The 14,970-nt window shown below is 37.2% G+C and overlaps 1 protein-coding gene across 1 annotated transcript; it reads right to left on the bottom strand.

Annotated features, from left to right (window-relative positions):
- Positions 1-59: 59 nt before the first annotated feature.
- LOC101620090 (olfactory receptor 2T11-like) lies at positions 60-1,016 on the bottom strand. The gene has a single exon (XM_004686593.1). The coding sequence runs from the start codon at positions 1,014-1,016 to the stop codon at positions 60-62; it is 957 nt and encodes a 318-aa protein (XP_004686650.1).
- Positions 1,017-14,970: the final 13,954 nt, after the last annotated feature.

Genomic DNA, 14,970 nt, shown 5'->3' with positions numbered 1-14,970 from the left:
CCAAATTGTTTCTTGTAAAATGGGAAGCACAGAGGAAAACATATTCTCATATTGAGTGTCTAAGCACCACTAGTTGCTACTTTCTGAGTAGATGAACATCTTGCAAATAACCTTTTAAATGCTCCCAAGACGTCTTTGTTTCTGAGGCTGTAGATGAGAGGATTGAGCATGGGTGTAACAATGGTATAAAAAGCAGACACTATCTTATCCTTTTCTGGGGTGTGGAAAGACTGAGGCAGCACATAATTGTAGAAGGAAGCCCCAAAGAAAATGCTAACTACAGTCAAGTGGGAAGAACAAGTGGTAAATGCCTTTTTGCGGCCTTCAGCAGAGCGCATGCGGTGAACTGTTAACAAGATGAGGGAGTAGGAGGTGGAAATGATAGAGATGGGGATGAGTAGCATGAATACACAGCAGATGTACATTAGAGTTTCATACAAAGATGTGTCAGAACAGGACAATCTGAGAAGAGCCGGAATCTCACAGAAGAAATGGTTGATACTGCGGGAGCCACAAAAGGGGAAAGTCATGGTGATAGGAGTGAGCAGAAAACCATCTAGGAAGCCAACAATCCAGGCACCAGTGGCCAGCAGAACACATACCTTTCTGTTCATCAGGACTGGGTACCTAAGAGGGTTACACACAGCCACATAGCGGTCATAGGCCATCAGGCCTAAGAGTAAGAGCTCTGAGCCCATCATGATCAAGTAGAGGAAGATCTGGATTCCACAGGCCACAAAAGAAATAGTCTTCTCTTTAGAAACCATGTCAACCAGCAGCTTTGGGACAGTGGTACATATGAAAATGGTGTCCATGATAGACAGCTGACTGAGCAGAAAGTACATAGGGGTGTGGAGACGTGAATCCACCTGGATCAAGAATATCATTACAACATTTGCAGCTATAGCCACCACAAAAATAGCAAAGATAACTGTGAAGACAATTCCTGTGGCCTGATTGTTCATCAGAAGCCCCAAGAGAATAAAGTCAGAAGATGAATTATTCTTCAATGACATTGCCTGTAACAGGTCCTGGGGAGAAGGACAACACAAAACCCAGGTGTAAAGAGAGGTAAACTTTAATATATGGGGATCTCATAATACAGATAACACCTCAGAAGTCAGTGTGAACTTTTCCATGGTAAAATACTAGGGGAAATAAAAAGACTGAAGCATGTCATACATCAGCAACTACCGATCTAGGAAAAAAATACCTCTTGTAAGTGTCCTCTACTCTCAATACTTTAATTTTGACACTTTTGTTCACTAAGTGTGTGGGAATTTCTCCTACACATAAAGCAGTTCTTCAACTCTCCAGATACCATATGGGCATCCTATAGTTTAATTAAATTTACATTCTATCTACATTGGAGATCTTCATATTCCCTAGATTAAGGACTCGGTTATACAAAACTCCTTCAGATGCTACTTGCAAGTATGATTTTCATTTGTACTTCTTAGCCACTAATTATAAATCAATAGTCCCCAGGGCCTTAGACTCAAAGTTCTAGTTTCAACTAAATTTCTAGAGCATTTCATAGTACTCAGAAAAAGATTTTACTTACTAGATTGACAACCTTTTATTAAAGGATATAACTCAGATTGCCTGGGAGAAGTCAATAGGGTGAATAGCATAGGTCTATTTGAAGGAGTCTTGAACTTCCTTGTCCTCTCTGGATGACAATCCTCCACAGAGGTTTAGTGTTAACCAATCCAGAAACACTCTGAACCAATTATATATGGAATTTTTATGATTTGGGAATCATTAATTAAACTACATGCCATCTGTCAATAATGAAAACTCTATATCCCTTCCTCTCCTTAGAATTGTGGAAGGAGTGGATATAAAAGTTCCAAATTTCTAATTGTATGATTAGTTCTCTGTTACCCAGGAACCAATACATAAAGGTGTTTCCAGGTATCATTGGAGGAGTTCACTATGAATGACAAGATACCTGAATAGTTACTTTCATTTACAAAATTCCATGGATGTAGATGCTCTATGCCAAGAGTGGGAACAAAGAACATTATACAAAATAATATAATATGTACAATATAATATAATGTAATATATGTATGTAATATCACAAAAGATTAAGAAATTATCATATTTTCCATGAATTCCATATATAATTTGTCTGATTTAACCTAGCTTATTCATGTAAGTTTCTCACCATCTCCCTGTTATTTTTCTATTATATATTTAATTTGGTCTCAGCAGAAGTAAATGTTATATTGGAAAACCTACATTGAGTGAGGTTACTCTGCTCAGACACTGCTTTCATACATACTATTCCACTTCACCATTCCTCATGCTGGAAAGCTTTTATCCTCTGAAGACATCTTCTGCCCATTCCAATGTTTTGGTCTGATAGTGTATCTGCCAAAGAATATGTGCAGATTCTGCATGTTCACACTGAGTGACCAAGTCAAGGCACATGGCTTCTGCAGCAACCCAGATTTGGGCTCAACACATCTGTGACATCACTGCCATATGTCCTTTAGGACTTGGCTCATAATTCACCTTTTCAGAAGAAACAACTATGGTAGCACTTGATGTCTTTATATATATATATATTTCCTTAACTGTATTTGAGTATTTTAACAAACATTCAATTTTTTTTCTTTTTTACCTTTGCTATTGAAAAGTAAATTCAGTAGGAGCAAGGATATTTGTTTCATTTATAAATGAATGTATGAAGGAAGGGCAACAATAAGCATTTATTAGGATTTTAAATGAATTAATAGTAAATGATACAAAATAGAGAAAGGTTAATTGGTTTTAACATGTTTGTTTGTTTTACCTTCTTAAGATGCGACCCTCCTAGAATTGCATCTTAAAGCAATTGCAGAATTGTTTTAAACCCCATCTATCTATTTTCTATAAAATGTGTTCAAGGGAAATTTAAAAAAAAAAAATCACTCCCCTTATGTTTACCTTCAGTACAAAATAATTTTTTATAAAATAGAGCAGACACACGTTTTCTAATAAGAAACTTGATTCTAGGAAAGAAATGCATCATGAACTTGGAATATCACACAGCAATTCAGATTTACATTAAAGCACTGAGATTTAGTATATATGGATTTGAGACAAACCCTCATTGTGACTTAAAACCAATGAGCTATGTTGGACAAAGTTAGATGGTATTGTAATGTAAGTCAAGAATGGAGACTCACCACTTTCTCTTCTGTATCTGCCAGTGTTGTAATAGGTCTTCATTCAGTTAGTCCCAACTGCTGTGTGAAAGATAACTGTAGCTTCTGATGTTAAATGTGTCAAGAGATTAGACTGTGGATGTTAAATGTTTGAACTCACATTATGTTAGATACATAAAAGGACAGTAGTCTATGTCTCATTTGAAAAAAAAATGTCTTAAATATTCTGCTATTAATTTGGTATAGCATTAAAACTAATAAAATTATGATCATTTTATTCTCTGTTGTATAAAACCACTTGTGATAAGTGGAATAATGTTTCTCAACTCCTGCAAAGATCTTTTACAAATTTTGCCAATCTTCAGAATTTATGAATATAATCCTTAGTAGTTGAAAGATGCTTTTTTATAAAATTAAGAATGGTGAGAGGAGGACATTTTCCTGGAAATTCTTGTTGGTATCAACATAATTCCAAGAGCTTTTAGAAGATGGAGATGTGAGAGAGAACGAGGGAGGCAGTCATCACTGGAGAAGCAACATCAGAAACAATGGTCACATTGATTCAAATGCAGCACTGAAGATGAGGCTAGTGGTATTAACTTTGAACGTAAAGTTGAGATTCTGCAAATATGAAATTACTCGCTTCCTAGCAGGGTTGAGTGTATACTAGGAATTAACACATGTATACATGTATGGGGTCAATTATTATACTTAAGACCATTTTACAATTGGTTAAAAAAAAGAAGAAGAAAGAAAGCATACACAGGAGAGGCAACTGGCAGAGATGGGTGAGGGCACAAGGACTTACACTTTAGTTGCATAGTTTTCATCATGGAGACTAATCCCTTTGTCTGAATAGCATTTTAGATGTCTGATTGAGTTTACAATTATGGTAATGCAAATTTTCCAGTCTTTCTGTATTCATTTCTGCTCAAGATGTCTCTTTCCTATTTACGGCATCTATTTTTCCACAAAATCTGGACCTATCGACAGAATTGAAGTCCAGTATCTCCAATATCTTATTAACCACATGACACTGCCAATCAATGGTCAAGTTCACTCTGACCCAAAGGGACATCAGAACAGCCCATTACCAAGGACATCATTGAGTGTATTCTGCATATAAAATACGTATAATACCTGGCATCTAATAATGCTATTGAAATAGCTGCTATCATTCTCAGGTTCTTCTCTTTATTATTAGTGTTTCATTTTTAGAACTTGTAGAAAGAACACAAGTTGGAGTGAGACAAGTTTTAATATCTGAATTTAAAAGTGTCCAGTACATTTAAACATGTTTTAGCCCCTTTAGTTTAATTTCCCAATAGCTATGTCAAAATAATTTTAAATGACCATATAACTTATTATAATTTCACATACAAATCTAAGGTTATTAAAAATGTGTTTTGCGGCCCTCCCTGGTGGCGCAGCGGGTTAAAGCACTTCACTAAGAAGCTTAAGCCACTTTCTCATGAGTTCAATCCCCACCTGCCCTGTAGGTGACCACATGGTGTGGCAGACCTCTTCTGACCCGCTCACTGCTCCCCTCAGCAGTGTACTTCGTTGACCTGCCTGTTCTGCTCCCCACTCTGTCTCTGGTGAATCCTCTCACCCGCCGCATCTCTGGCCTGTACCCCAGTTCTATATGAATAAATAAATAAATCTTAAAAAAAAAAGTGTTTTGCCATTCAGATATATTTTCAGCTACATCTTTGCCTTAAGACTGAATCACTAAAGCACAGTGTATGTTCTAACATTTTTCATAACAAATTAAAAAGGGCCATTGTTTGCAAACAGTACTGTTTAGAGTCGATTTACACCATCTTTCTCTCCTAAAAGAAGTTTATCCATTTTATGTGAATATTGAGGACTTAAAATTAAAAGGAACCGGTTTGAATCATTTGTTAATTTGTGTGCTGATAATTGAGAATCCAGGTTTGTTTTGTGGTTGCTTAAAAGTGAAACAAATGTGTTCAGTTTACTGACAATGTTGCTAAATAATATGTATCTATGGAGCCTGATAAGACTTCAATAAACCTGAGCATTCCAAAAAATAAAATAATAGTTCTTCCATAGACCGCCCCAAAAAGCAAGTAAACTATTGTCTCTAATGCAACTTCATGAGTTCTGCAGCTCCAGAGCCATGGGTTTAACTACATACAAACAAATTTCCTTATTTCATCTTTCTAAATTTATTAGATATAAGATCTATGGAAATAATAAGGAAAATAATAAGTTTAATAACGTAAATTATATATATATTCCTAAACTTCATTTTAACATCATAAAAGTGTTCAATCAATATGAAAGAAAATAGAAAGAAATGTTGCCATATTGATATGAGCAAATATTTACCTGTGACTTACTTCTTGTTCGCTCAAATGCAGTGTATTTCTGATAAAGAAAACAAAATCCGGTGATGTTTCCTTGTAGGAGCCACAATTTTAAAGTGCTGAACTGGAAATGACAGCAGAATTGGTGAATTTTTAAATAACTTTATAAAGTTATCTTGGTTTCATTGTCACACTTGATGTGCAAACTGTGAGCATACAAAATCACCTATTTTTTTTTTATACCAATTTGCACTACAAACTGGGGTAAACCTGACATGGAAAAAGAATTTAAAAAAATCTTATTTATGAGAAATAATCCTTATAAAGTGATACAACATGTGTTTATTAACTTACAAATATGTTTTGAACACCTATTCTATATCAGAAAATATTGTCTAATACTTGAGATACAAAAAGGAACAACTAAATGAAGATACCTTTATGATAAATGTAGTAGAAACAGAAAATATTAGTTTTTTGTTGTAGAAGCAGAAGGTAACACACTAGAAATTTGAGTGAGATTTTAAGAGAAACTCTCACTAAGGTATTAGTATATGTGTGTCAAGGTCATGGTAAGCATGCAGGCTTAACAATGTATGCTCAACACAATGGTAACAGAAAATAAATTCAAAATTTATTCTGATTTGGACTAATTACATATTTTGAGTCAACCTTTTGTTAACTAACCATTCAAATTAATAAAAGTCTCCAGTATTATGATTGTTCTACATTGTGTAAAATTTTCCCTTATAAGCTCAGTAGTAGAAGCCACAATTTTAAAGCACTGAACTGAAAATAACCTCAGTAAGATTATCTTGGTTTCATTGTCATACTTGATGTGTAAACTGTGAGCATATAAAATCATCTGTTTTTTTACACCAAACTTCAAATATTTTCACAATGTTATCAAGTCTGTTAGCAGAAGATCAATTTGGGGCACTCAAAGGGTCAAAGTGCAGCACCATGAGGCTACTGGCAACCACTGCAGCATAAGTTAGATCCCCAGAAAGGGAAGTGAACCCACAGGGCACCACAGACCTCTCCTGTCCCACCTGCTGCTCCCCTCGACGGTGTACTTCAGTCAGCCCCACCTATTCTGTTCCCCACTTTGTCTCTGGTGAATCCTCTCACACACACTTTTGCATCTCTGGCCTATACCCCAGTTATTTTATATATAAATAAATAAATCTTTAAAAAAAAATGATCACTTTGTCCAATGCGAGTTGTCTGGCTTGAAGGAATGTACTAAATGTTCTCACACTAAATAATCATCTAAATATTTTCAGTTTTCACTCATTTATGTCTGTATAGCTTCCTGGGCATTCAATAAAATATTTAAGGAAGTATTTCATATGTAGACTTTATTCTTTATTGTGACAGTATTTATATATATAAAATGTAAAGTACACAATTTTATTTATTGTATAAATAGAGTAAATATATTGAAGCAAGAATTCTGTTAATTTCATGTCCATGCTCCTCACCTGTAGAAAGGGACCAGAGGAGTCTGTCCTATTGCTTCTCAATGAAGATCATCAGGTCTTGTTACCCCAGCTAAGCTGGTGTCCAACAAAAAGTAAGCATGGATTTTATGAGTGAGTTATTCCCAGAGGGTTTTTCCCTCCCAGGTCACTATCAGGATTAACACATTGGCAATACAATTTGTGCCACATCACAATGTGAACACACACCATGCAACCAATAAGGATTTTTGTCATTTTTTTTATCAATTAATAAAAAAGTTTGCCAAGCATATACAATAAAAGACCAAAAGTCAGAAATCTGGGATTCTCATCTGTGTCTTAGAAGAAGCATAATATGTTCCACACATCATATTTTCCATCTCTCTCCATGAGGTTTATTCTTTCTCCACGTACTTGGTAGGACTTTGTAAAGATCAAAAACTAAATCAGAGATGCAGTTGAATATGCCAATAAAAATGGGTATAATTTTCCCTTCACCTTTTCCCCATAGTGTATAATCAATAGTACCTAACATCTTATAAGCACATATTTTGGTATTTTATGGAATTTTATATTTTCATAATTTATAATTTTAATTCCTAAATTAATGTCACATTTTTTAATAAGTGGAAAGTATAGTGCACACAATTTATGTTATATAGCAATGTGGTGTAATAACTGGTGGGAAGTCCCAGAAATTCCCCTTTAGATATTGGAACATTTTATTTTATCTATATTTCTTTAAATTTGTGTAATTCCTTCAATATTCTTTATTTTTATAAATTATATTATTTGGTAATGTTGCTATTCAGCACCATATATGATTCAGAGGTATAGATTCAAACCTTCCCATATATATGTCACAACATTATATATACCACCAGGACAGGGAGAGTCCTTCACCAGAGTCCAGTGGACTCTTTCTATAATTTGTTCCCCACATAATCTCTGGTAATTTCAGTTCTGTAGTCAGATGTTTAGGGTTTGCTTTTGTTTAATCTGTTCCATTGCTGTGTTTCTTTACATTTACCACACATGTGAGTAAAATCATGTCTCCTTTAAGAATCATGTTGTTTACTGGAAGCTTTGATGTGAAACATTCTAAGAGGGAGATGTTATCTGATTGTTATGTTAGTTTATATTCCCCTGATGCTAACTGATAAAAAATAATGTTTGTGTGTGTTTGCTGGCCATCTATATGTCTTCTTGGAGAAGTGCGTATTTAGCTTGTAGGTTCATTTTCTGATTGCATTACTTGCTGAGTTTGCTGTTGTTGTTGAGTTCTATGAGTATCACTTAGATATAAATATATATCTTTATCAAATGTATGATATACAAATATTTTCTCCCATTTTGTAGGGAACACTATAAAGGTCATATATGACAAACCAATATCATATTCAATGGGGAAAACATTAAAGTAGTTTTTATTAAGAGCAGTTACAAGACAAGGATCTCTACACTCATCATCAATGTTGAACATAATTTCAGAATTCCTAATTAGAAAAATTAAGTAAAAGAATGTTATAAAGCATTCCAAATTAGAAAGAAAAACTACAGGCATTACTATCTGCAGATAGCAAGATAATACATATAAAAACACACTGAAAACTCTATTAAAATTTTTCTGGACACAAAACTTAATGGGATGAAATGGCTTGATACAAAACCAATATTAAAAAAAAAGATCTATTTTCTTTCTATAAGCATAAATGAACTGGAAGAGCAAGAAATCAAGCAAATAGTTCAATCTGTGTTTATAAAAATAATGAAAGCATGGGTGGAAGTTTCTTCAGGTTTATAGTAATATTACTATATTAATAACACAAGTCAAATTTTAATCAATTATTAAATATTTATTAATTTTCAGGCATATGATAGACTTTTGTAAATAAAGGAATGATCACTATCCACAGTTCAATTTCAGCATTTAGAAAACACAAACTTTCATACATCTTTAAAAATACAAACATTTGGGCCCTAGCTAGTGGAGTTACAGGTTAAAGCACAGCATCATGAAGCTATCACAGCTATTGCAGCATGAATTTGATCCCCAGTAAGCGAGGTGACCCACACGGTGTGGCAGAACTCTCTTGAATCACCTGATGCTCCCTTAGTGTATTTCAGTACATCTGCCTGTTCTTCTCCCACTCTACCTCTGGTGAATCCTCCTACCCCCCACACCACTAGCCTACACCCCAGTTCTGTATGTATAAATAAATAAATATTTAAAAAACATTTGGTCAATGCATACACAAAAGACACACAAATACATAAAGCATATGATAATGTGAAGCTGGAACTCTACAAAAGAATATTTGGTCTGCCAAGGTTGATTTGCAGTGCTACTGAAAGAGAATAAATTCTATAAAAACTTTTGTTAAATACTGACAGTCTTCTTTGATAATATCCGGATGCCAACCACCTCACCAACATTTTTCAAATGTTTACAAGAAATGATAATGCTTGTTCCTAATTCAGGACTACTGAAACAACTGGTTATTTTTCAGAGTAAAGAACATACATTCTGAAATTATTGTGTGTCATAAGACACAATGCCAGGAATGTTTGTATCCAGCCCCTCTAGAATTTTATGGACACACCCTTACTCTGGATATCTGGGAGATGTGTCCCATTCCTTAGAGCTGCTGCCAGATATTTATTTTATTTTATCTTATTTTATTATTTTTTAAGATTTATTTTATTTATTTATGCACAAGAGCTAGGGTATAATACAGATTTGTGGGGAGGTAGGGTCAGAGTAGCAGGAGAGACAAGCGAAGTCTGCTATTCCATGTGGGTCACCTCCTTGGCCAAGAATAAAACTGGAGCTAAAGTAGCTGCCAATAGCTTGATAGTACTCAGACTTAGTTTTTTTTGTGCCATCAGGGAGACCCAACTTCTACTACATCTTTAGTCCACAAGCTATAGATGAGTTTTACATGGGAGTAACAATAGTGTAGAAGGTAAATACAACATCGCCTTTCACTACTGTCAGGTATAAATAAGCTATTCATCCTAACAATACACTGCTTTATATAAAATGCTCACTACCACTATAAAGGAGCAACAAGTAGCAAAATTTCTGTCAGCTTGTAAGAGTTCATCTAATGGGTGGGGTTCAGGATACATGTTTAGGAGACAGAAATAATGGAAGTAGGAATGAGAGGTATATCACAAAACAGGCATGCAACAGGATTTCATGGAGCAGCATATGAATACAGGAAAACTTCATCACTATCAAGATCTCACAGAAAATGTGACTGTTTTCCCAGAACCCACAGTGAGTGGGCCTCATAGTGAAGGGGTTAACATGGACACATACACAGCCACTAAATCAGGAACCCACCCAAAGGAATATGCAAATATTGTGATTCATGAGAACAAGATACTGAAGGTTTGTATACTTTTAGTCTTATACCCCCACACCATGTGCTGACAAGAAAAAGTCTCCAATCAGAATCAGGTAGATCTTCAGAGATAACTCAGGAAGGAACTACATTTTCCTTCCACAGATCTTTCAGTATGTTGATGATGGTGGTACAGATAGATATATTGCTTTGGTTGAAATACAAGGGTTTATGAAGTAGAAAGTCCTTACAGATGAGAAGAATCATGGCTTGTTGGCAAGTACAGTCAACAAAAAATGGAGCCACTGAAAAGATAAACCCAAGGAAATGGGAGTGGCTGATGTGAGGAAAGAGGGTGTAGTCTTGGTGTTCTGGAGACTGGCTTCCATGCCCATGTCACATGATAGGTCCTAGGGCCCCAAAGGCAAAATTTAGTAGATTAATTAAAAGTCAAATATCTAAGCCCTCCCTAGTGGTGCAGGGGGTTGGGACGCAGCACTGCAAACTAGCTGCAGCCACTACAGTAGGAGTTCTATCCCTATAGCCTGGAGGTGATCCACAGGGCATGGCAGACCTCTCCTGACCCACCCATTGCTCCCCTCAGCAGTGTCCTTTATTGATCTGTCTGTTCTGCTCCCCACTCTGTCTCTGGTGAGTCTCACTGCCCCTGAGCCTCTGGCTTGTACACCAGTTCTGTATACATAAATAAGTACATCTTTAAAAAATTAAAATATTTAGAGGTCTGTTACAGGACACCAAATCTGTTACAGGACAGGGGGAGAGGGGCACCCCCGAAGCCCCAAATCTGCCTGCTCTAAGTGAGTTCTGCTATCCGCCGCAACAAGACAAAACATATAAAACTTTAATGAAAAGGGACTTTAATACAGTAAATATACAATACGGAACACATAAGAATATAACTTCTAAATCAAACACCTGAAGTTATCCATCCCCTCGTGGGCAAAAGTCCACCCAAAAGGGATTGGCCCAAAGCAAGGCCTGAAAGCCCGCCACAAGACTAAAGCACCTTCTGGACGGGACCCATGGAAAAGGGTCAGAAATGGCCAGACAAATCTGGGAGGAAAAGAGCAAAATCAATATAAACATTGTCATAGTCTCCTCCCTACAGGTATCTCACCCACATCTGCCTTAACCAGTCCAGGGTCAGGAAACAAGCACAGTTTCATCACATGCTTGCTGCTCCATGTGGCTTCCTCAGGTCTCCTTGTTCTCCATCCAGTTTCCTTCTTTTTTCCTTCTCTTCTCCTTTCTCTCTGCTCATCTCTACCCTCCTTCTGGGTGGGGCAGGGAAACTCAACTTCCCCCTTTCCTAGGGACCACCCTGTTACAAAGTGACATCTTCGAATATATGTTTTAAATTCTCTAACTTATTTCACTTAACATAATCACCTCAAGTTCCTCAAAAATCAAGAAAACAAGGGCAAAATAAACAAGTGGGACAATGTCACATAACACAAGCTATGCAACCTCTGTGCACAGACATGGTATGGATGGAGATGCTCTGAAAAATCAGACTTTCCACGCTAAATTATGTTATGACCTCCCTTTTTTGTTAATCATAATATTGCGGGGCCGACCAGTAATTCCACCCCTCCCCCTTCCTTTGAGTCTGTGTGACCCCTCCCTAAAACCAAACAGATATGCAGGCAGATACCACACCCAAGCGTTATTCCCTGGACAGGTCGAAATTAGATTATGATAAACATGCCCTCGTGTGATTGAACTGTGATGTGACTCTTGTTAATCCTTGAATTTGAATCCTTGAGTTTGCGCGGGCTATGACTCATGTAACGGTATTCCCTGACATCCCTCTGGTCGGGGTCTTGCTTCTCTTGTGTGGCCTGTGGGCCTGCAAGAAAGCTTGACCCCAGCTAGCTGACTCAATAAACTCCGCTTGCTTGTGCATCACTGGTCCTGTCCTTTGTCTCGGAGGCCACTGGTTGATTTCGGACCTTAACAATATCAAAATATTCTGAGCAACCGTCAGTTTACAATTGGAGTGCCCCCCTTTTTTTTTTTAAAGTTTTATTTATTTGTGCATACAGAACTGGGATACAGGCCAGAGGCTCAGGGGCGGTGAGGGGCTTCACCAGAGACAGAGTGGGGAACAGAACAGGCAGATCGATGAAGTACACTGCTGAGGGGAGCAGCGGGCGGGTCAGGAGAGGTCTGTCACGCCATGTGGTCACCTCCGGGGCAGGCGGGACTCAAACTCATGCGGAAGCTGCTTTAGATTCTCAGTGCTGTGCTTTAACCCGCTGTGCCACCAGGGAGGGCCTGGATTGCTTTTTAAGCAGGCAGAGGGATGACATTAGCATATGAAATGGACTGAGATCACAATCACCTTTTTTCTAAGAATAGTCTGGGATCATAAGGTGCTACCTGGCCCTGAGAAGCAACCACTGCATCAGGGTGAGAAATTCCTCTTGAAGTCAAGTCATTAAACAACTGGCTGATTAATAAAAGCAAATGGCTGTTACTACAGTCTCTCTCACTGCCAGGCAGAGGAAAACCCAAATCTTATTACTCTATCTCATATAGCCTTCTATTCATTTTCTAAATAACCACTGGAGCTTTCTTCTATCTAGTCTTTAGATATGGAAATACACCCAAGCCACTTACCTATTCAGAGCTAATCAGGTTTTCTACCATCTAGACTTCAAGGAAATTCACTTAAACTTTCTAACAAGTTTTTCAAAGAACTTTACTGTAATTTGATTTATAAGACATTTCCTCTTCCTCTTCCTGCCCTCACTTTACTCCCTAGGATGTCTCTAGAAAAATGAAAGCCATTAACTAACAGATAATGTTTAAGGGACTTTATTTTGGTTAATCTTCATTGTGGTAAATATATTAATATTAGTCTTAAACTTTGTGAATTTATGTACCTATTTTAACCTTGATAGATTGATTTTAAAAATGTTATGATCTCAACTAAAAGTCAAAATGACCCCAGACTATTCTTAGAAAAAAGGTGATTGTGATCTCAGTCCATTTCATATGCTAATATCATCCTTCTCCTTGCTTAAAATGTATAAAATAAACCTCTGCTGAAGGCAGAGCAGGAAGACTTGCACCCAACTCTCATTCCTGTATCTTCCTCCTGCCCGCTCCCCTTTTCCCCCTTTTCCTCCCTTTTCTAGGAATCTCCGCTTGCTGACATTGTTCCCACCTTGAGACCCTGCTTGTTCTGCCCCCAGTAATCTGTGATTGGAAACAAAGGGTCTCGTACCAGAGTTCTTGTACCAGAAAATAAAGGATCACAAGAACAAAAAGGCAATCTACACTCAAAAGAATATAGTTAAACGTACATACAAAAAAGGGGTTAAATTCAAAATAAAGTGCTTATTCAACTCAACAAAGATAACCACATTAAGAAAATGGGCAAAGTATCTAAATAGAGATTTTATTAATGTTAGGGTCTGAGAACTCGATTACTGGGAAAGACAGAGCGTCACACAAGAATGCAATTCGCAAGGTAGAGTTTATTCGGCTGGCTAGCCAGGGTCAAGCCATTCCCTGCTGGACATGCAGGACCGAGGGTTGGGACAAGACTCTGACCAAAGGAATGTCAGGGAATATATAGGCCTAATTGGCCGTTACATATGTCATAGCCCGCGCAAATTCAGAGCCCACGCAAATTCAACTTAGCAAATGGATTCAATGATTAACAGACATCACAGATTGGGTCACAGTTCAACCACCCAAGGACGAGGTTTCCAGGAATAGATGTCTCATTTCTGGGTGCTTCCTGTCCAATAAGCCTGGGCCACACCATTCCCATTATCCAATCAATTTAAATATACATTGCCCCTCTTCAACTTACCCTGCATGGGGGGGGAGGGCTGAGGTGCTTACCTGGGCTAGTTTTGCTCAGGCCTGTGTTACTTCCTCCATTCCTTCATTAAGAAGACATATCAGATATCCTACAGTTACATTAAAACTTGTTGAATCTCACTTATTATTAAGCGAAATGTCAAACAAAACTTCAGTGATATGTCATTTCATTTCACTCTGGGAGAATGACCCATATCAAAAATAAAGAAAACAGGCCCTCCCTGGTGGCGCAGCGGGTTAAAGCACAGCACTGAGAATCTAAAGCCGCTTCCGCATGAGTTCGATTCCCGCCTGCCCCGGAGGTGACCACATGGCGTGGCAGACCTCTCCTGACCCACCTGCTGCTCCCCTCAGCAGTGTACTTCATCAATCTGCCTGTTCTGCTCCCCACTCTGTCTCTGGTGAATCCTCTCACCCTCCGCATCTCTGGCCTGTACCCCAGTTCTGTATGAATAAAAATAAATAAATCTTTAAAAAAAATAAATAAAAAATAAAGAAAACATGTGTGGGGAATAATCCTATGTTGTGAAAAATAGTAATATATAAAATAATCATATATTATTAGCAAAAAGAAACAATCTCATGTCTACCAAATATCTGGAAACACTAAAAAAACAATGTTTGTGAGGATGTAGAGTAAAAAGAAATGTCTCTACATTGTTGGTGAGAATAAAACTGGTGCAGTCTCAAGGGAAAACAGTATGACTATTTCTAAGGAAAATAAAATGGAAATTCCATGCAATATAGCAATAACTCTATTATTAATAAAAAATATGAAAGCTCTCATACTAAACGACTTCTGTCCCAA

The sequence above is a fragment of the Condylura cristata genome, unplaced genomic scaffold (assembly GCF_000260355.1).
Source record: "Condylura cristata isolate star-nosed mole 26May11 unplaced genomic scaffold, ConCri1.0 scaffold00021, whole genome shotgun sequence".
NCBI classification, from domain to species: domain Eukaryota; kingdom Metazoa; phylum Chordata; class Mammalia; order Eulipotyphla; family Talpidae; genus Condylura; species Condylura cristata.
This window is presented reverse-complemented; position numbering and strand designations above follow the sequence as displayed.

Coding starts and splice junctions, on each gene's coding strand:
- LOC101620090 (XM_004686593.1), bottom strand. CDS start 1,016: ATGTCATTGAAGAATAATTCATCTTCTGACTTTATTCTCTTGGGGCTT.